Source organism: Nicotiana tomentosiformis, chromosome 12, assembly GCF_000390325.3.
Source record: "Nicotiana tomentosiformis chromosome 12, ASM39032v3, whole genome shotgun sequence".
In the NCBI taxonomy this organism is placed as follows: Eukaryota; Viridiplantae; Streptophyta; class Magnoliopsida; order Solanales; family Solanaceae; genus Nicotiana; species Nicotiana tomentosiformis.
The window spans coordinates 94,585,535-94,608,433 of NC_090823.1; the positions used below are offsets into that span (position 1 = coordinate 94,585,535).

Below are 22,899 nucleotides of genomic sequence, written 5' to 3' on the forward strand. Positions count from 1 at the left end.
AGAATACTCAGGTAAAAGGGAATACCAAGTTAAGGCACCCTTCTTCCGGGTTTCGCCAAACTTCTTCAATAAGAAAGATTCAATATCATGTTGGGCCATGTCATTTCCCTTTACAATCATAGTGTAGGTTGTGATATGTTCATGTGGATCCAAAGTCCCATCATACTTCGAAATATCTGGCATCTTAAACCTTTTTCAAAATTAACTCTAGAGACGCACTTGGTTTGAACGGCAACTGCGTATACTTTTGGAATTCGGTCCCTTTAACACCGGCAGCGCTCCCGGGATCTGATCCATCCGAGCATGAAATTCCTTTGTATTTTGGTCCATTCCTTCGTTCATTTTCCTCATGAATCTGATGAGCTCGATTTTGAAATAGTCGTTTGCGTTGTTGTCATTCCCAAATCCACTACCTATACCTCCTACCTCGTTAAAACCAAACTCCTTCCTTGGAGCGTCGTTACCAGTTCTTTGAACTATTTGATTTACAGGGACGCTGAGTGGAATGTGAGCTCTTCCGTTAGAAGTATTGGAAGCACCTGATAACGCCTGTTTCAACTATGTTATCACCTGATCTTGTCTTGAGAGGTGATCTATAATTGAACTTTGTTTCCCTCTCATGATTTTGACCATTTCAACAACGTGTTCATCATCCGCATCATCAGGAGTTGGACTCCTTACATATGAGGATTTTGACCTTCGCGAATTGGAGTTGTATCATCTCCTTCATTACGGGTTTCGCTGGTTGAATCATCACGTTGAAATACATCATCACGTTTATCATGTGCTCCGACATTATTGGAATTGTTGACACTATTAGCTGCCATATATTAATTTTTTTTTCTAACAAGGGAATCAAAATTTATTAGTAACAGATGAATGGATCAACGCAATTACACAATTGTCTATGCCCCACGGTGGGCGCCAAACTATTTAACTATAAAACGGCACAATTGAATTTATAGCGTGGTTTATAGCCACGTGAATTAGTTTGATCCTAAAATATGAAATCAATAAGAACAGAAATAAGATTATAAAATAAACTTAAAGGAAATACAAACCTGGCTATGAACTTAGCCTCTCTGGTAACAGAAGCGAGAACAATATTAGGAATAAAGTCAAAGAATAGTGTTATAGAATAAGAGCTGATTCAAGCTTTTGTGTACAGAATATTTTATGTCCTACAATGGATACTAATACTCCTATTTATAGCTCTATTTAGGGAGACAAGATCCCAAAATCAAGCTCCTCTTGAATGAGAATAAAACTCACATTGGTGGCTGCATAACGGTTGACTATAAATGCAGATATTCTCTGTAATGGTTGTTTCATTAAATGCTATCCGATATCAGTTCTTCAAATCTTTATTATCGGTTACCCTGCCTATGGAATTTACCCAGCACTGATCACATGCTTGCAACCGGTAATAACTACTTGCTGACTCACATCTTGCTTGTCTTCAGCTCTATGTGTCATCTCCTCATTCGTCCAACTACCACTAACCAATTTTACCGCATACAATAACAGCTTCATTTGTTCTGATACTTTTTAGCTTTTATAGTGAATGGTTGTTATACACCTATACATAATTTGCCGTTCAAATATATTTTGGTTGTTATAAACAAAAATTATCCAAAAATTATAGTATTTTTTAATATTACATTTAAAAGATAAAAAATTATTTAAATATAAATACTCAAAAAGATATGTAAATTTTACTAATTAAATATTAAAAAAGCCAACACATTATTAATAAATTCGTGACTAAATGTATAAAGATTTAGACTCTAAAGCATATATTTTAAAGTACTAGAAGATTAAATTATTTCAAGATTGATGAAAAACTCTGTAATTGTAGCTTGTTCCATAGATTTCAGTCTCTTACTAGCGATATAACGCTTGAATTAGCGAAAATTTGTGTCCAAACTTTAAGCAAAAGGATATCTAATAGTTTTTCCTTGAAAGCAATCTAAGAGGTTAACAATTGAATCATCTATCTCGGTTCAAGTAGCAGTAGGTTGAGGTCAAAATTCTACATGGATGTAATAGAGGGTAATTTTGCAAAGAGCGTACTGCTATAAAGATGAATATTACTTTTATAGGTAAAAAGCTGTTATAGAGAGGTAAAATAGGAGTATAACATAAAAAAAATTGGTTTCGAGAAAAACTTGTTTCAAACGTTTAATAATTTATTAATGGTTAGTGATGTTTCTCAAATCCAAATCTCTGTTTACCCTAATACTACTTATTGAATGTAAAAGGCATTACGTATAAGTTTAAACCGTTAGAGATTATACTTTTATGTTTTTGTTGTAGTCTACAACAAAATAAAGTGTTATACTTTATCTGTGTAGGTGAGAGGTAAGAGGTATCTCAAGAGATTAGTCTATCATTAGTGATCAAATTGAGGAATACCTTAAATTGAATTCATGGTAAAATAGTCTATTGCTAGTCATTTTGGTCACAGGCTTCTCCTGACATTTGAAATTAGAAAAAAAAGACAACTATGTCAAGTTAGCATGGCTAATAGACGACATGAAAATGTATACCAAATAGATATCAACAGTACTACAAACTGCTGAGTCCATAAATGCACCCAGACCTGAATAGAAGCATGATGCTTCTCTACAGCATTCTCGAATTTGTTTTAATTTATTTGATGTATAGAAAATCTAAGGAAAAAAAATTATTTTTGAAACATATGGTCATAAAAGTTTAAATGATAAAAATTTTGTGGAGTCATAATATTTATGTAGCTATAAAAACTTCTCATTAAAGGTAAAATAGGTAAAATTAAAAAGTTTAAAGTCAAATTGTTTTCAAATATAGAAATATGTCCTTTGCTGAACGGACTAATAAGGAAAGTGTGTCGCATAAATTGAAACGGATCGAGTACAAAAGGAGGAAGTGAAGACCTAGAACTGGAAGTCCGGAAGTGCCATAAGCGGAAGACGAACAAGCAGTATGCATGCTTGCAACTCCTCATACTTTGCTCGATTAAAAACATCACGTCAAATTACAAATGTTTACTAATGAAAAGTTCAAAAAAAAAATTGAAAAAGTTATGTAAAATGACATACAGTGTAATGCAAAGACTATGAAATGCAACTTTTTACAAGTAACAGACGTGGAATATTCTTAACGACTCTCCTTCATCAATACAGTGCAAATTTAAAATAACGGAAATAAATGTAAGAATGAATCAAAATCTACTCTAGACCCTGTTTTTTTCCTTCTGCTATCATTGCTGAGAATCAAAATCCACTCTAGACCCTGTTTTTTTTCCTTCTGCTATCATTGTTTTTTTCCTCAATATGCAGCGCTTATCGGCAATCATTTTCTCTTAAATTCTATCCTTGCGCGCTTCGAGACTTCCAGAGCAGAGCAGGGCTTACAAACTAAACAGCAACAGCTTTCTTCAAACTTGCCACATACGTCAAATATATCGACCATGCATATGCGAATGCACTATTGGCCAATGGCTGCCAAAGAGCATTACCAAAAACATTAAACCTCATGAATGTTTAAAATACCAGGTTCAGAATAGTTGGAGGAGTGAATTGAGCAATTTAGATAAATGTGAAATTGATGAAAACGTAGAGTAATATATGCTCCCCAGAAGGGCAGGTAGCCAGACCCCAGAAACTGTGGATCATCTCATTAAAGATAATGCACTAGCTGTCATTAGAAAAACCGAGTATTATAAAGTACCTGCAAATGGACAGGGATTACTTTATATGTCAGGAAATCACAAAACGGCCAGTACATTAGGCCATTCATCATTGTTGGGAGCAGGTCACGCTTCAACCTTGCAGCGATTTCCTCCCCATTCTCACCTGAATGTGACAAATGAGAATAGTCAAAGTTGTACATCATCAAATAAAAATCGAGTAAATCATGTTGAGCCAATGAGACAGTAAGCGAAAAGGCATATGCAATAATCAGACTTGGTGAAGCGGACAAATAATCCTATATCACATATGCAGATTTCCTACAGAGAACTTCTAACTCTATGAGGCAAAAAAAAATAGCTTCCTATATAATTGATAGTATAGTCATGAAACTCTCCGGGTTCGAGCCGTGGAATCAGCCTCTTGCAGAAATACAGGGTAAGGCTGCGTACAATAGAACCCTTGTGGTCCGGCCCTTCTCAAGACCCAGCTCATAGCGGGAGCTTAGTGCACTGGGCTGCCCTTTTTTAATAGTCATGAAACTCTCATAAAGTTTCGTTAGTGATGGATCCTTAGCTTCACATCTATAGCACTGCCAACAGCTAAGAATGATGCCAAAGCTCTGTTTGATGGTAGAAAGCAGAAGCTAACCATCTTATCCTCTTTAATCATATTTACAAATATGTATTGGCAGAGATTCAAAAGAGATGATACCTTAAGAACAAACAGATCCATTAGTGTAATATTCAGAAGCTCAGCCGTGTACGTGGTAAATTTAGATGATACCATTCAACTAGTCCCACAACTTAAACATCTTGATAGAATAATATGCATGCAGTTAAGAAGATTGTTGCAACAATGCTACATGCATCAGCGGGCAAAAATATGTTTCCTTAGTTCAGGTGGAAAGACGCACCAAGAATAGCAAAAAAGAAATCACAACTAGAATATAACATCCCTATTGTGCCAATCAAGTTTTAGGCCAGATCAATGTATCTTCTTAAGTTTCTCAAGAGATCAAATCTGATGATTGATAATCAGAGTCTACTTATATTGAATGGATAAGAGCTGAATGTCCAGCCAACCCTTTAGTATTAGTAACTCAATGGCAAGAAATAGATATACTCCAGTCAAAGGTCCTTCCATTTTTAATTGGGAAAAAGGCCAAATTTACCCCCATCATATCTGATTGGTCTTATAGATACCCTCTGTTAACCTACTGGGTTATCAGAGCCTATACGTTTTCGTTTGACTTAAAATTGCCCCTACGCTGTATTTGTAATAACTAGTCTTGAATTTTAAATGGTGATGGAAAAGAACCATAACTATGTAACCCAATTCCTAACACATTGACCCCTTTGTTCGAGTATGTAAATAAATTGCAAATACGATCCAAGTAATAAATGCCCAAGTCTCTTTTGTGTCCCAATTCCAATATGATCTCTTGCTACATTAGCAAATACCACTCATGAAAGGATTCCTATGGTTAAAAGAGTAAATCCTAAACTAATAAACCATTACTCCAATAATTCAATTGTTGAATCGATTTAGACCTGTAAAAAGTTTAGCAGGAAAAAAAGTATTTTGTAAAACATTTTCACCCAAGAAAAATCACTCGTTTAAAAAAACCATTGCTCTTATAAAAAGGTTTTCTGAGGAATTTTTTTTTAATCTTTTCCCTCTTCAAAATTATTCTCCAATGAATGACTTTTAGAGTGATTCGGATATAGCTTTTGTCCATTTACAATTTACTTAATTGGCTGTTCACACTTCAACCAACCCTCCATGAATCAAGATTGAGAACCACAAGATACAGAATGAACATTTTCCTCCTCAACCTCTCACGAACCCACTCCCCTAGCCCCAATCATTAGCAACTTCTTTCTGGCCACAGAACTCTCTTGCAGTCATGCTTCAACTTCCTGCCTGTGTTTACCCATGACAATTGTCTCTAAGCCCCCTCAATCTTCTACAAGACCCCACCCCCTTCACCTCCACCCTCACCCGGTTTCCTTTTTAGCGATCTCAAGATTTCAGTTAAGATGGCAGAAGATTGCCTTTACTATGTTTAGATGAAGAATATTACGGCTTTTCTTTCAATAATTAGAAAGAGTTACAATAGGTATAATTGCACTTTTGATCCCTCAAATTCCGAGTTTGTTCTTGTGATGTCAAAAATAAGGACATTTAACCTTCAATTAATCTAAGTGTTTGCTTTGGTCCTTTGACCTAATGCACATCCACAACTTTAACGAACTAGCCACTAAACAATGTGACTGCCCGTATACAATTTTTAGTAAGAATTAAATTGGTACTTTTACCTTTTATTTTAAAGGGGTTATTTGAATTATGATAATTTTTTAAACTATATCATCCACAAAATATGGAGTAAATGTACTAGAATAAGCTCCATTTAGAAACACAGAGATAGTCACCATACTTCCGGAAAAGGCAAGTTTGAAGCACCCACATAGAGGTGTAGTGTTTATCAATGGTCTAATCGTCCTAATGCTGCTTTCTGGACTCTGAACTGCTATTCTGAACAATTCCCCACATGTTTTCCTGACTATCAGTACATTAAATTCCCCTCTTTTAGCTTTTTCAACCAACATTCTCTTATCCAATTCCTCATTGATGACCCCAGATATTGTCGCATACTCGTATGACATTTCTACTACAATTGCTTTGGCAGTCATCCACTTTCCCAATTTGAGGTGCATATTCATACTCAAGATGTATAATTATATGCCTATTAGTATGAAAAAATGCATAATCGAGAAACAAATTACCTACTTCACTACCAGAAAGCAAGAGTTAGGCAGAAAGTGAATTTAACAGAAAAGAACTTAGTGTGTACCTTGTAGGGCAGCATTGAAAGAGAAGAAAACAGAGTTAATCACAGGCCCAAAAGCAAGCTGTCCCATCAACAGTTTCTTCAACGTACTAACGATATCCCGATTTGGCAATACCCTCCCCATAAAGTTAAACCAATGATGTTGAGCTGTTCCTAAAATTAATAGTCCAAAGCCAGCCATACGCAGAGTCCTGATTATATCTAAAGAATCTGAAGGTGACATCGTAATCATCTGGCAAAATGCAAACCATATAACTCATGAGTCATGTTTAACCAATTTCATTGCATCAAAAATTCAAACTTGCCAGTTCTTTTACCTAATTAAATTAAAAATCACACTATATAGTGTGTTTGGTATGGTAAAAAAATGTTTTCTGGGAAACTGCTTTCCATGATGAAAACACTGGCAGAGCCAGGAGTTCAAATAAAAAATGCCACACCTGGAATTGAACATGCATTTCTCTTATGTTAAGGGGATTCAAAATTCCATTTAAGTAGAAAAAGATTTATTTTTACCCTATTTACGCAATATAACTTTCCGATGAAGGTGATTCAACTTGCATGTGGCTCCCCGCACGAGATGAAATGATTATCTAGTTTGGTCACTTTGAATTGTTTAAAATACTCTCTCTCAAAAGACAGGAAAATGCAAGTCCTTCTTTACATATATACCTCTCTCTTACTCTATCTCACTTGCTTCAATCATTGCTTAGACATTATCCTCAACATACAACACAAAATATCACCAAATAGACTATCTTGATATCATAACTTCCAATTTGTACCATTATCATGTATTACCTGCTTAGATATCCAATCAAACAAATATGGTCCAGAATATAGCTTCATAATCTAAAACATTTTCCACTGAATAATTTTTGTATGACGGTGGTGTTCGGGCCACCCTGTGTGCCCAGGTACATGCTACCTCCCACCGGTACCGTGTAACTCTTCCCACCGAGGCTTAAGTGAAAAGATCACTTAGTGTTTTTTGCTTCTGAGGGGATTAGTTTCCGCTGTAAAAATATTCTCTCTGGAAAACGTTTTATGTATACTATGCATTACTTAAGTCAAAAATTAGACAAAGAAAAGTGAAAAATACCTGGGAAGTTAGGTCAGCAGCAGCATAAATAATAGCAGAGGATACGCTTTTTGTAATAATTGGACGAGACTCTAAAGCTCCTAAATACCATCTCAAAAATCCCAGTTGGGTTTTTGAAGAGGCAGATGAATAGGATTTTCGAAGAATAAACAAAGATGAGAAAGAAGAAGGGGTTGTAGGAATTGTAGTTGTTTTGAAATTGTTAGTACAAGAATGAGAATCAGTCCATATTCTGGAAACTGAATTCTTGGAAGTGAAGCAGCGTTTTGAATGTTGAATTATGGTGCGTTTAGCTAAGCTTGTTAGAAAATTAAGTCCCATTTTTGGGTTTGAATGAATTGTATGATTTTGAGGTTTTGCGGATCAAACTAGTGACAAAAGTAGTGGGGTTTTAAGGGTATCGGGTATTTGGGTGAAAGGAGGGGTTTTGAGTACTTTTGATTAATGAGGCAATTGGCCCCCCAAAAGATTATGGATAGTACACATAGGTCACCGGTTTACTTCCTTCTTCTTCCTTTTTTTTTCCTCCTTTTTATTCTTTTTAAATTCCTCACATAATCTATTTTATGATTTTGAATCCACTCCTAAGGATTTATATTTATTCAAATACCAGATATTTTGTCTTTAAGACATGCCGTAGAATAGAAATGAGATCAGGTAGCCGCTTTGAGCATCCTTATTTAAAATATATTTAGTTATTAATAATTATTTAAAGTTTAACTAATTTCGGCCCTTCTTCTTCTTCCTCAAATCTTAAGTCAATTACACACCTTCGAGTATGAAGTTAGACTTTAGTGGAGCCTAACTTCAGACCTGCAATTTCAACTTCACACTCAACGATCTAAAGTTAATTTTGAGATTGACTAATATAAAAAACTTATAAATTTCGATTATTTTTTAAATAAGGGTCCTAAAAACGGCCATTTATGCACTTCCCCCAACTAAAAATTCTTTTAATCGAAGGGAAGAATTGTTTTTGTAGTTGATCACGTCCAACTCTAGTTCTAAAAAGGATAAGCGGTTGCTACAAATATAATCCGGTCTAAAAGTTTGGAGTTGAATCCCACAGAGTACTAAGGTTTAGCTACAACTGTTTACTATCACTAAGAAAACAAGTTCGAACAATTCCTAAGTTATAAATATTAAGGTTCTTGTATCTAATTAACTAACAAATTAAATTAGTAGATCAACAACTATGGATACTAAGGGTTGGAGACAAGATTAAGTAGGTCTAGAGTTATGATTTTTTCAATTGTCGGAATTCTTCCCGCTACGTCTTCTATAATTTCGCCTAAGTATTCTCTACCGATCGTGACTACTTCGGGTGTCATAATTCTCTTTCGAGCAACTACCACAATTTGCTAGATATATTCTTCCGAACTACGCTAGTTGGCACTAATTCACTGCTCACTAAGATCGCACCAAGATTTCGTTATTCCTAATCCCACCTTTAAACCCTCCGTATTGATTTCTCATATACGTTAGGAGTGATGTTGTTCAACAATTATCTAAATATGTACCCTTTTCCAAGCAATACATACTAAATAGGCACAGTCAATTGAGGGCTCTTCAATTAACTAAGATAATCACATAGTTGAACAAGAAGAGAAAATCCAATGGCAAAATCATATTAAACACAAGAGAAAATCATCCTTCAAAAGGTTCTATCAAACCCTAGATAAAAGAGTTTAGCTACTCATAACCATACTAATAATCATGATAATAATTAAAAGCATTAAAATACATATTAAGAAAGAACGGAAGAGAAAACTCTTGTGATTCGTTGCTTTCAAGTGTTCTCGTAGCCTTCTTGCCTCTCCAATAATGCCCAACCCTTTCTCAACTCGTTTGGGGAGTATTTATATGTTAGGGCCGAAATTTCTCAGTCCAAATCCGAGTTGGAGTCTTTTAACCCGCGACTTTTAATTACCTGGCTATAGACCTCGCGAGGCCAGGCTTATAGCACGGTCAGCCTGGCTACGCCTGGCCTGTAGCGTGGTCAAGCTGGCTATAGAGCAGGATTTACTTGGACTGTAGCACGGTTTGGGTACTTGATGATTTTATGCTCTTTTCTTGCATTTTTGTCTTTTTTTTGTGCAACTTTCATTCGACTCTTTCTCCTGATACTCCTACACATAAAACAACACAATTTAGATCAAATATCGCACAATTAATCACTAAACCAATAAAATATAGGGTGAGTAATGTACTAAAAGTATAGCATTTTAGCCGAACATCACCACCCCACACTTAAACGTTACTCGTCCTCGAGTCAACCACCAATTCAGATTAACCTAGAGCACTTTATTTTCTTTTAGCACATCCGAAGCACACCATACCTATGACTATGGTTGATAGCAATAATTAAGCTTTAGCATATGCTTTAACACACACTTCCCTTTACTCTATGTCATACTTCAAAAATTTATTCAACAACAAGACAACATGCTTATAACAATCCTAGCCTCACAAACCGACTCTATATCACAATGCATTAATGGCTTGAACACTTAATATTATAGAGACATCTAATAACGTCACATATCCCTTGCGAAATCATGTTCCCTCACAACAAGAACAAAAGAGTAAGTTGAATCCACACATTCGAATCAAATGCTCAAATATATTTTAAGGACTCACATATATCAATGAAATTCCTCACTCTCGTAAAGAAGTCACATGCATGCATAAAGTACCATATGCTTGCCCATTATGTAAACCTCCACTAATGTAGGTTTGCTCAATCTAAAATCAATTAAGACTTTTTCATGGTTGTAATGTGGGCTAAGGGAAGGGTAAGATATATTTTGGATTAGTGGTTCATCATCCCAAGCACTTTAACACATCACATAATAAACTTCAAGCGCAAATTCTTCAATCCACTTCAATTTCACAAAGAAGATCACCCCAAAAATATTCCTTCTTTCTTTAAGCACTACTATACTTTATACTCCACTAGCAAGAACAAGACAATAATTTATATTCATCTATATTTTGCTTTCTTTTCTTCTCTCTTTTTTTATCTACTATTATTTTTTCCTTTTCAGTTTTCGCTAGTGGTATATTATTTTACAAAATAAGTGCACCCTTTTTTTCTTTTATTGATTCCACTCGAAAGCCACTCCACACTTAGTTCGTACTTCTTCTAGCGCTCATTTCACAATTAAAGTGCTTTAAGAGGTAAAAGGATCATAATAATATCGAATAAGAACAAAAGGGATCAAAATAATGTCAAATAAGAACAAAAAGGTATAGGCTCGTAATGTGGGTGTCAAATAAAAGTCTATAGACACAAAAGGGTTTAGGGATAAATTTTATTTGTGGTAGATATTAAGTTCAAAAATATCAAAGAAAGCCTAAAATCATTTTTCAAACCAAGCACACCTAGGATTTTGCTTCAACTCACATGCCGTCCAAGTTCTAGACTTAGTTACAATGACATAGACTACACAAGAAGATCTCACCACACATGGCACATGATTCACTAAGGACGGTTCTATTTCGATTCTTAAACAATTGCACGTATTCACGGAGCCACAAAATATTAAGCATCAAGCACAAAGTAAACATGAGCCAAGAAAACGAGACATAGGCGCCAATAGACATACTATCTAACTCAACAAGGCATCATAAGCATTTTCAAACCATAGGGAATGTACTACACATGCCAGAGCTTAAATATGCTACTATCAAACTAATCAAAGGCGACTAGCAAATCTCATTCTTCCTATCCCTTTATTTCCTAAATCGTACTCTATCTAAAGATGAAAAAAAAAACTACTACCCGATTCAACTACATCCCATGAAAAAGAACCAAGGCACAAAGAAAAATCACGAGGGATTATTACTACCTAAAAGATTAAAAAGACATATTTTTGGATTTTTCTATTTTTTTATTTTTTTTTTGTGTGTTTTTAGTTAGACTTTAGACCCTCAAGAAAATTGTCTAGGATATCCATCGTCGGAAAAAGTCCAATCTTTTTCTATTTATCTAAAAAAAAGATTCTTCACTTAAACTAACACAACTAAGGTAGCATAGAAAGTCACCCAGACAATCTCCTCACCCACACTTAAAATTATGCATTGTCCCCAGTGCACACTAAAAATAACATGAGGGTGAAAGAAACTCCCTGATAGGCCAAAGACCGAAGCATCGGCAACTCATGGGATACTTAGACTTCTTTCAGGCCTGGTCCTTTGTGCGGGTACCTCACACTTAATTCCAACCATCTAGTTTATTTTTGCTTCCTTCCAATAGCTTTTTGTTCCATGCTCCTACAACATAACAAAAAAATACACTACAAAAATAACATAATTTAAAAAATAGTAAACAAATAATAAAAAAAAACAGTAAAGTTGGGTTGCCTCCCAACAAGCGCCTAATTTAATGTCACAGCACGACGTGAATCACTTTCTGCCTCCACTTCAAACTTATGAATTGGAACCCAAGTTTTGATTCTGCTCTATGATCATGCTCTTGGAGGCGATACAAATTGTTGCAAGCCAATAATTAAGTGATTCTTTATGCACCTTTTGGCTTTCAATCGAGGAGTGTCACCTTGCCTAGACGGCCTTGAAAATTTCAGAATATAGGGCTCATCTACCTCTTCCTTTGACTCTTGCATTGGCTCATACAGATCAATTTTCATACATCCTTCCGAACACAATGTCAAAAAATGATTAGAGTGAGGACCAATGCGCTCAAACTGAAAATTCAACTTGTTATCGACCTCCTCTTCTTGCCACAAACTAGAATCAATTAAAATTGTATCTGTAAAGTCCTCAGTTGACTTCAATACCACTTCTTCAACATCGACATCATCAAATTCTAGTTGGTTGGTTTGGTCATATTCTACTCTCAACTCCTCCATTATAATGGCAATTTCTGCAGCCAATTCATGCTCTTCTTGGCTACTATCCACAATGTAAGCTTGTTGTGCTTTACAAGGTTCAATTAGTTTATTCGTTAGAGCCTCCAAGTTGTGAATAGTTGCCTCTTGCCTTTGTATCTGCAGTGGTTTCTTATCATATTATTCCACAAGGCACTTCAACTTATCTTTGATCTCCTTCAAGTCAGCTTTCCCGGGTTCTTTGTTCCTATTACTTTTACATGAAAATGTAGAACCATCATAATAAGGGGTTGTGGGAGGATAATAAATACAAGCACAATCATAAAAGTGACCATCTTGACCACCACAAATATCATATATATTCCACACATAAGATTGAGTTGGTGCACAAAACTCGCTCTCGAAAATATTTTGATAATTTTGCCAAAGGTGATTTTCTTCACAATATATATAAGGATCAATAGTAGAATTACTCCCATAATTCCAAGATGTCATGTTTCTCAAATCAACAAGTAAAATAAAATAAAATAAAAAATAAAATAAAACAAAACAAAATAAAGTTCAAACTTGAAACTTAGCAATATGTACTCCTACAGCTACACTGTTAGTTCCCCGGCAACGGCGCCATAATTTTATCACGTCCAACTCTAGTTCTAAAAAAGATAAGTGGTCGCTGCAAATATAATTCTTAAATCCCACAAAGAACTAAGGTTTAGCTACAGTTGTTTACTATCACTAAGAAGACAAGTTTGAACAATTCATAAGTTATAAATATTAAGATTCTTGTATCTAATTAACTAACAAATTAAATTAGTAGATTAACAACTAGGGATACTAAGGGTTAGAAACAAGATTAAGGGGGTCCAAAGTTATGATTTTCCCAGTTGTCAGAATCCTTCCTGCTACGTCTTCTATAATTTCGCCTAAGTATTCTCTACTGATCGTGAGTACTTCGAGTGTCGTAATTCTCTTTCGGGCAATTACCATAATTTACTAGACATATTCTTCCGAACTACACTAGCTGACACTAATTCACCGCTCACTAAGATCGCACCAAGATTTCATTATTCCTAATATCACCTTTAAAACCTCCGTATTGATTTCTCACATACGTTAGGAGTGATATTGTTCAACAACTATTTAAATATGTACCCTTTTCCAAGCAATACACACTAAATAGGTACAATCAATTAAGGGTCCTTCAATTAACTACGATAATCACGTAGTTGAACAAGAAGAGAAAATCCAATGGCAAAATCATATTAAACGCAAGAGAAAATCATCCTTCAAAAGGTTCCATCAAACCCTAGATAAAAGAGTTTAGCTACTCGTAACCATACTAATAATCAGGATAATAATTGAAAGCATTTAAATACAGATTAAGAAATAATGGAAGAGAAAACTCTTGTAATTCGTTTCTTCCAAGTGTTCTCGTAGCCTTCTTGCCTCTCCAATAATGTCCAACCCTTTCTCAACTCGTTTGGAGAGTATTTATATGCTAGGGCCAAAATCCCTCAGTCCAAATCCGGATTGGACTCTTTCAACCCGCGACTTTTAATTACCGGGTTATAGACCTCCCGTAAGGGTGGCAAGTGGGCCGGTCCCGAGCCTAAGTGGGCTAAGTGGGCCGGTCCAAACGGTCCCAGGCCGGTCCCAATTTAAACGGGCCAAACGGTCCCGGTCCTGACGGTCTTTTTGTAAGAACAGGTCCGGGACCGGGCCCACGAACTAATGGTCCCGGGCTAAACGGTCCCGAACCGCGGGCAAAGTGGGCCCAATAGATACTTTTTAAAATTTTCTTTATAGAAATTAGAGAAAAATAGATGTTAATAAAAATATCTGAGGCAATCCTTGTAAATTTTATTATAGAATTGTGATCTAAATTTTTAATTCAAATTTAAAGACAAAAATATTGTAAAGAGATATTCAAAATAATGCATTATAATTTTATTATAGCATTAAAAAAATATGACAATATCTTTCTTAGTCTTCCTCCCCCCTATGGAATGAGCACAACAAGGTGCTAATACCACCATTGAGAAAAAAAAGAAACTAATCAAGATGTGCCAAAATATAAGTTATATAATACATACTAATTTTTGTTTATACAAGTTACATGGTATCTCTTTCAAACTTCATAAATCCATCAAGGTCCGGAGGAATTTTCGTTGGTGGTGGCGGAAAAGAAGCTTGGTCATCACCGCTTCCGGACGAAGCAGTATCCTCTGCAAGTTCAGCTAGCATTTCTTCGTAAGCTTCGTCTACCTCTGGTTGTGATTCAGCAAGTCCAAAATTTCTTCTTTCCGAACGGATCCAATCTCTGAAAAGTACTGATTTTTCCAACCTCTCCCTCATAGACGCTCTATAATCACCGAGTTGAAGTCTTGCTTGACTGAAAGCGCTCTCCGGTGCCACTGTTGAAGCTTGAATAGTTAAAATATCTCGGGCCATCCTTGAAAGAATCAGAAAGTATTTTTCTTTGTCCTTCCACCATTCCAAAAGATTAAAGGAGTCATCGGGATTCACTTCCTTAATTCCCTGTGACAAATAAACTTCAAGCTTATTTAGTTGTGAAAAAACACTACTACTAGAACTTTGAGAATCCCTAAACCCTGCCCAAGCACTAAGTGCTCTTACTCCCGCAGTTCTTTTAGATGATTGAGAATCAGAAAAAGAACGAGTTATAACATTTGGTTTAGCATGATCTAATGCAACTTGATAAGCATTATAAATAGTTTGAGCACTTATTCTAATTGAGGCTATTGCTTCCGGAAGTTTAGACAACTCCTCATCTTTAAGTGTTAAACCTTTATAAACAGTTTCATACCAAAATTGAGGACCTCCTAATTTCATACAAGGATTTAACAAAGCAGCAACACCATAAATAGGAAAAATATGGAAAAAATATTTTTTAAACTTTTTTCTCATAGAATCAATAGCAAGTTTATAAATTTCTCCACCCTCTGAAAAATGAACAAACAAATTTGCAAGTTATGCAATATAAATTTAACAGTTAGAAATAGTAGGATAATATTGCCCAGAAAATTCATTTGTAGAAATATAAAATTTTTCTAAAAAATCTACAAGCATTTAACATTAGTCCAATCCGTATTTGTAAGGTGCTCATCATCATCACTTACATGAGCATTAAACGTTGAGTTTATGGGGTTTCTATATTCATATGCAACAACTAAACTTTCATACATGTAATTCCATCTAGTTGGACAAGGTTTAGGAACCTTTCTTTCTCTTAGGCCAAATTCATCGCATCTTTTAAAATATTCTCTAAGTCTACTTCTACGGTTTGAATAAAAAAGCCAATTAAGAGCCATTTTAACCTTTTCAATTTCAACATTTAAAATTCGCATACCATCACCCACAATTAAATGGTAAATATGACAAATACATCTAACATGAAAAATGTTACTAAATGCAGGACTTAGTGTAGTGGTAAGCAAGGCTATAACATTTGCGTTACTAGTAGCATTATCCATTGAAACTGATATTATTTTATCACTAATGCAAAAATATCTACAAATATCACATGCTAGCAATAAATTGCCCTGTGTGACATGAATTAATTATTCTATAAGCAATAATGCGCTTTTGAATTATCTAATCCTTATCAATCCAATGATTGGTAACAGTAAGGTAATCACAGTCGTTACCACTTCTACCAATATCAGTTGTAATAGCAACGATAATTTATATGAGTAAATAAATAGCACAAATATTATTCATATTCATGTTTATATTTATAAATATCGCTCTTTACGGTTGTGCGAGGAAAACCTTTATAAGTAGGATTAAAATAATTTCTAATATAATGCACAAAGTTAGGGTCAGAAGGAAAAATATAGGGTAAGCACATAACGGTAACCATTTTTGCCAATTCTTCTCGATCTTTTTTGGATCATAATATAAAATACTACCGGTAACATTGTTAATTCCCGATTGAAATTGATTTGACCTAGTACTAGGGTCAGCCTGACTAGGAGTAAGTACACTTGTCCCCTCGGTCAAAACTTTGGAATGAAGATATTTGACTTTATCTTGAGGGTGTATCAATATGTGTCTAGCCAAAGTCCTCCTCCCCCTCCCCCCCCCCCCCCCGCGCTATCCAAAATATTTTAAAGCTAACTCCTTGCCATAAGTTTTACACTTAGCCTTATTTTGTGGAATTAGTTGAGTAAAAAATGGCCAAACAAGAGATGTTTTCGTCCGTTTCGTACGTTGTCTAGAAAAAGTAGGGGCATTAATAGGAGTATCAGACGGGGCATCATTTGGATTATCACTAGTTGGGTTAACTTCTGGAGCAGGACTAGTGAGTGTATCGTCATCCGGTTGAGTTTCATCAAAATGTATTTCCTTCTCATCATTTTCATCAATAGTTGGATTAGAATAAAGAGCATTCATTAATTCATGCAATTGTTCACCAGCTCCAACATTATGGCAAAATTGACTCTTAGTAAATTATAATAAACTATTATCGCTATCAAGAATAGCAGGTGTAGGACGGATATGGGGTTTGGGTCGGGGAACCGGGGGAAGTGGAGGAGGAATAAATTGGCCACTAGATTCGCCATTCTTGGATTTTCTCTTATTTTTACTAAAAAGTTTTTTTTAAGGAAGCCATCTTAATTAATCAAATAATAGAAAATAAATAAAATAAATAAAACTATAATATTAAAAATTATGAGTTGGAAAGAATTTACCGAATTGACGAATAACTTGTTGAAAATTGATTATCGTTGAAGACTTGAAGACTTCAATTCACCAACTTCACAATTTTTTCACAAATTGTAATAATAATGTAAGCAATAGTAGCAATTATAAAAGAAAATTAGAGAGATTGAGAGAGATTGATGATTTTGTGAGAAAAATAAAAGAATGAGGGGGTATTTATAATTGAAAATAGAGAAAAAGTGTAATTATAAAAAGTTTGGGGTTAAAATAAAGTTGGGGGGGTTAAATGACTATTTTGTAAATAGCCAACGACTATTTTTTAAAGGCCAACGGCCAGATTTATCAAAGCCCAATAGGCAAGTTTTATTTTTTGAATTTTGACTGTTGGGACCGTTTGGGACCGCCAAGGACCGGTCCGGTCCCAAATGGTCCCGAGCCTAGCGGTCCTAAAGTGAAGAATCGGCTCGGAAGACCGGACCAGGCCCACATACATGGTTCTAATCGGTTCAGGCCCGTTTAGGCCCAGAAGACTGTTTGGTCCGTGGTCCCGAGACTGGACCGCCCCACTTGCCACCCTTAACCTCGCGAGGCCAGGCTTATAGCGCGGTCAGCCTGGCTACAGAGCTGGCTACGCCTGACCTGTAGCGCGGTCAAGCTGGCTATAGAGTTGGCTTTACTTGGTCGGTAGCACGGTAAGGCAGGCTATAGAGCTGGCTTTACTTGGTGTGTAGCACGATTTGGGTACTTGATGCTTTTATGCTCTTTTCTTGTATTTTTGTCCTCTTTTTGTGCAACTTTCATTCGACTCTTTCTTCCGATGCTCCTATACATAAAACAACACAATTTAGCTCAAATGTCGCACAATTAATCACTAAACCAACAAAATATAGGGCGAGTAATATACTAAAAGTATAGTATTTTGACCGAACATCATTAGTCCACTATAAAGGTTATTTTAGTGATATAATCTTTCACAAGAGTTTAGGAAAAACAATAATAGAAGAAATTTCTAAATAAAATACATAAGATCTTTGCTGGATTATTTCTTTCGATTCAAATTATAAATGGATTATGAGTCATTTCCTCTCATCTCACACTTGTGCCTACATGTACATGTTCAATTACTTATACCATAGTAAAATTCAATGGGAAAATAACGCCCAGTCCCTATCGGTCGGCAAATTTCCAGGTAATTAGTAGCTGGTTAGTCGATCAATTCAGTATGTCATGTAATTTATTTCTGTAGCATGTTACTAGTTTAGAGTTTAAGACTTTGTGCCTTTATTTCCGTTAGTTACTTGTTACAAGCTAGAAAATCTTCGGACTTTTGACAGATGCATAGAAAAGTCCAGTATAAAGTGCAGTAAGGGACGGATTTGTTAAATTTATGATCGGTAATTCTATAGTCACATGATTTGAGTTATGTTTGTAGAACTTCTTTTTATTATGAAGTAGTAGTATATAGTGAATTATATCCTTTATTACAAAAAATCAACAAATGCAATCTTAAGTTGCTTTTTCATTTAACATTAACGCTCTAATATCAATCACCCTACATCCTGTATTTAAAAATGCTTGCGCTGGTCACATAACACATAAGGTTAGTCTCCAGAAGAAAAATATTTCTTCTAATTCGATGCATACATTATATCATACTAATTTATCATAATTATAAGTTAAATAGAGATAAATATACATATTAGTGAACTATGATTAAATAATAAACCATACTACTATATGTTTTCTTGTTTTGTTTTGGTGTTCCATCTTACTTCCGGTAATCGCATTGAAGTCTCAGTTAATTTGAGTTCGCATAGTATAAAATTCATTAAAGGGGTAGGATTTTTTTATTTTCAAAAAAAATATATAAAAATGTATAGGTAGTGCATTTTGAAGAAACTTAGTAGGCGTTTGGACATAATAACTGTAAGTTTTGGAAAAAAAATAGTATTTGGAGTTAAGCTGAAAAATGGTATTTGAAAATTAAAAATTATGTTTGGACATGCATTTCACTTGAAAAAGTGTTGCAGTTTTGTGAGTGGGAAAAAAGAGTTTTCTGATTTTTTTTAAAAAGTGATTAAAGTTTTTTCAAAAACTTGCAAAATTTAATGGACAAACACATTTTGAAAAAAAATTGAAAAAAATGAACAAACGGGTCCTTATAATGTGGTCTTTACACAAATAGCCGGTCATATTTACTGTTTACTTTTTCAAGCCATATATATAGGTTATACATTGATTATACATAATTATACACATATAATATATAAATTATGCATATATTATACTATTACCGGCTAATTTAGTTTAAGCAATTGAGTAAGCGGCTATTTGGGTTAATTCTTCCCTTATAATCTCCAAAATACGAAAGTGCACGTCTTTATATTTTTGGACTGTCAAAATATGGGGAAAGTACATAAATAACCAATTTAAACTCAAACTTACCAACCTCTAGTCGAAAATTCGAGATACACGCAAGGAAGGATTCTTCCATTCGAGAATCACGCTAAAGATCTTCCTTCCTTCTTTGTTTTTCAAGCGTATCAATTTCATAGAGACATACATTTTGTAAATCATGACATTATCACCCAAAAAATTCTCAAAAGGAGTTCCAAATTTCACTCAAAAATCGATCAATTTCACTGTAGAAGCAACAATTTCCTTTCGTGAATTCTCTGTAGATACAGCTTTGATGAAGGAACTACGAACTACAATCAAAATCAATCAAGGAATTAGTGAGTTTTGACCTAATTTCAGCTACTTCAATGGCAAATTTACCAGTTTTTATTCAGTATGGTGGCCGATGGAATGTTGACAACTGTTTTGTGATTACAATGTCGATGTTGTAATAGTTACTCCAAAAATATAAGTTTTGAAGATTTTGTAGACGTGATTTTGAAACAACTTATGATAGATACTTCATTGAATGTTATTGAAATCAAATACACTGTCCAAAACGGTTCTCCACCAATAGTGATACATAATAATATGGGTGTATGTGTATATCTTGACCTGAAAAAAGCTTGGAATTTACAATGTATCCCCTTTGTATAATATCAAGTGAAAAGGATATGGATATGATCTGTTGCAATTCAAATTGTGTTGTGATTTCCTCAGAGTGTGCACAAAGCTCAATTATACAGGAGAGATAAAATGGCGATACAATTAATATGATTGAGTTTGGGGATGGAGAAGACTAGCAGGATACAGAATCTGATGAAAATACAATAATAACTGACCCTCAACACATAGATGTAGAAGAAGGTCAAACTTATAAAGATAAGGCTACGATAGTCAAAGTCATGAATCACTTGGCAATAAAGGAAAACTTCCAATTTAAGGTGCATAGATCAAGTGAAAGCAGGTATCAGAATATTTACTGTATAATTATGTATGTCAATGTATATCATAGTTGATGTTAGAAGCATAATTATGCAGAAAATAAGTTGTTGCTTGTAAGTTTGTGGCTGTACACTTTTAAGTTGTGGTTGTCACCATGTAGTACTGTATAATCGTTGTATTTTTTTCATCTAGTATTGCTGATGGCAGTGTGTATCACTATATATCATTATATTTTATGTCGCTCTGTTTATTGATGAAAAAGTTTATATCCTTGTCGTAGGTACTGCCTAGTGTGCATCAACAACAACTGTGATTGGTATTTTAAGTCTTCGAGCTTGAAAAAAGCAAAACTTTTCAAGGTCAGAAATTTCAGCAAGCTGCACTCATGCCCGCTGAAAGACAGATCTTACGCACAATGTCAAGCTACTGCAAAACTCATCGGCAGTCTTCTGATAGACAAGTATAAAGATCCAAAAATAATATATACTCCTAATGACATAATTGGAGACATGAACAAGCAGTATGGTATTTAAATGACATATATGCAAGCATGAAGATCGAAGGAATATGCAGTTCAACTACTGAGAGGGAACCCGAGCAAATCATATGAAAAGCTGCCAAGCTACTTTTATATGTTGGTTCTTACAAATCCTATGTCGCTGGTAAGTTTGAAAAAAATAGAGGAAGACTTGTTCATGTATGCTTTCGTTGCACTATATCCGTTTATAAAATGATGGCAGTATTGCAAACCGGTTGTTGTTGTAGATGGAACCTTTCTTAAATCGACATACAGAAGAACATTATTGATAGCATCCACACAAGATCCAACAGGTAAAAATAAGAATAATAATAATATATATATATATATATATATATATATATATATATATATATATATATATATATATATATATATATATATATATATATATACATATATATATATATATATATATATATATATATATATATATATATATATATATATATATATATATATATATATATATATATATGCTTATATATGTTTTAATTTATTAGGTAGTATCCTACCACTCGCATATGCCATAGTAGATTCAGAGAATAATGCTTCATGGGAATGGTTTTTCGCGAGGTTCAAGGATGAATTTGGGGAAAGGGAGGGAATGTGCATAGTCTCGGACAGGCATGAAGGCATAGAAAATGCAGCGGCAACATTGTATCCACAAGTATTTCACTGTGTCTGCATATGGCATCTATGAAATAATGTAAAAACAAATTATAAGAAGAACCATTTGCAGCTCAAAGACATATTATTTGATATTGCCAAAGCATACACGGTTAAGAAGTTTGACTACCACATGGCAGAGGTGGAGAGAATTGATAAGAGGGTCAAATATTACTTAATCAACGTTGGGTATGAAAGATGGTCCAGAGCACATTCTACTGTCAACAGAACATTGACAATGACTTCAAACATAGCAGAGTCGATCAATGCAGTGCTCAAGGCTGCTAGGGAACTCCTAGTACTACCTTTGCTGGAGTACATAAGGCAATTGATCGGACGATGGAATATTACAAACCAAAAGAATGCAATAGAGTCATTTACTGATCTTGGAAAAAAATATGATACAATGCTGATGGACAATCTAGAATTGTCACATCGGATAAAGGTATGACTAGAATCTGTAGATACTTGTGCATATAATATGTAATCATGTCGAATTCACGGATCTGTTATATCTTGAACCCTTTATGTGATTATGTTAAACTAGTATCCACTTGCATGGCACAGGGAAACCAAATTGATTAAAGTTAATGTTTTCTAATATTCATTGTTTGCACAAAGGCAATATTATAGTGTTCAAGTAATAGAGGGTCTTATCTCTATTACTCGAGGCTTCAGGTTTTCTGTTTCTTTTCAAAGTTGGTTGGTCTACCTCTATTCTCTGTTTCTTCTGGGGCATGCAAGAAATTAGTCATTATGTAAGCAGATTGTTCAACTTTTAGGCGACCACCAACATGTATATAAGGCTTTCAATTTAATGTAGCATCTATGCCTACCCTACTGCTGAAATATTAGTTAGTTTGACATGATATTAAGCTATTTTGAATCTTGTAGGCTCTCCAGTATATGTGTTCTGAGGGCATATTCTTTGTCACCACTAATGATAGTTGATAAATTTTGTAGGTGACCCCTTTGACGAGTTACTTATATTCAGTACTTGACAAGGGTAAGCAGAGAATGGTGTTCCTAAAAGATCGAACTTGCGGCTGTAGAAGGTTTCAGTTAGATGAGCTGCCACGTGCATATGCTTGGGAAGTGTTAAAAATACAAATACATTGATCACATTAAGTATTGCTCGGTGTACTACACTAGAAATTACCTATTGAAGACCTCTGAAATTCTAATTT

At 34.7% G+C, this 22,899-nt stretch overlaps 2 protein-coding genes across 2 annotated transcripts; one reads left to right on the forward strand and one right to left on the reverse strand.

Annotated features, from left to right (window-relative positions):
• Window positions 1-3,053: 3,053 nt before the first annotated feature.
• LOC104084942 (protein SYM1-like) lies at window positions 3,054-8,104 on the reverse strand. The gene is made up of 4 exons (XM_009588905.4): window positions 7,628-8,104; window positions 6,529-6,757; window positions 3,712-3,836; window positions 3,054-3,482 (listed from the first exon to the last, which is right to left on the reverse strand). Exons 1-4 carry the CDS (start codon window positions 7,946-7,948, stop codon window positions 3,399-3,401), a joined length of 759 nt encoding a protein of 252 aa, XP_009587200.1. The 5' UTR covers window positions 7,949-8,104; the 3' UTR covers window positions 3,054-3,398.
• A 13,741-nt stretch (window positions 8,105-21,845) lies between these two features.
• Window positions 21,846-22,663, forward strand: LOC104084943 (uncharacterized). Its single transcript, XM_070190974.1, has 2 exons — window positions 21,846-22,157; window positions 22,607-22,663. The coding sequence occupies exons 1-2, from the start codon at window positions 21,846-21,848 to the stop codon at window positions 22,661-22,663; spliced, it is 369 nt and encodes a 122-aa protein (XP_070047075.1).
• Window positions 22,664-22,899: the final 236 nt, after the last annotated feature.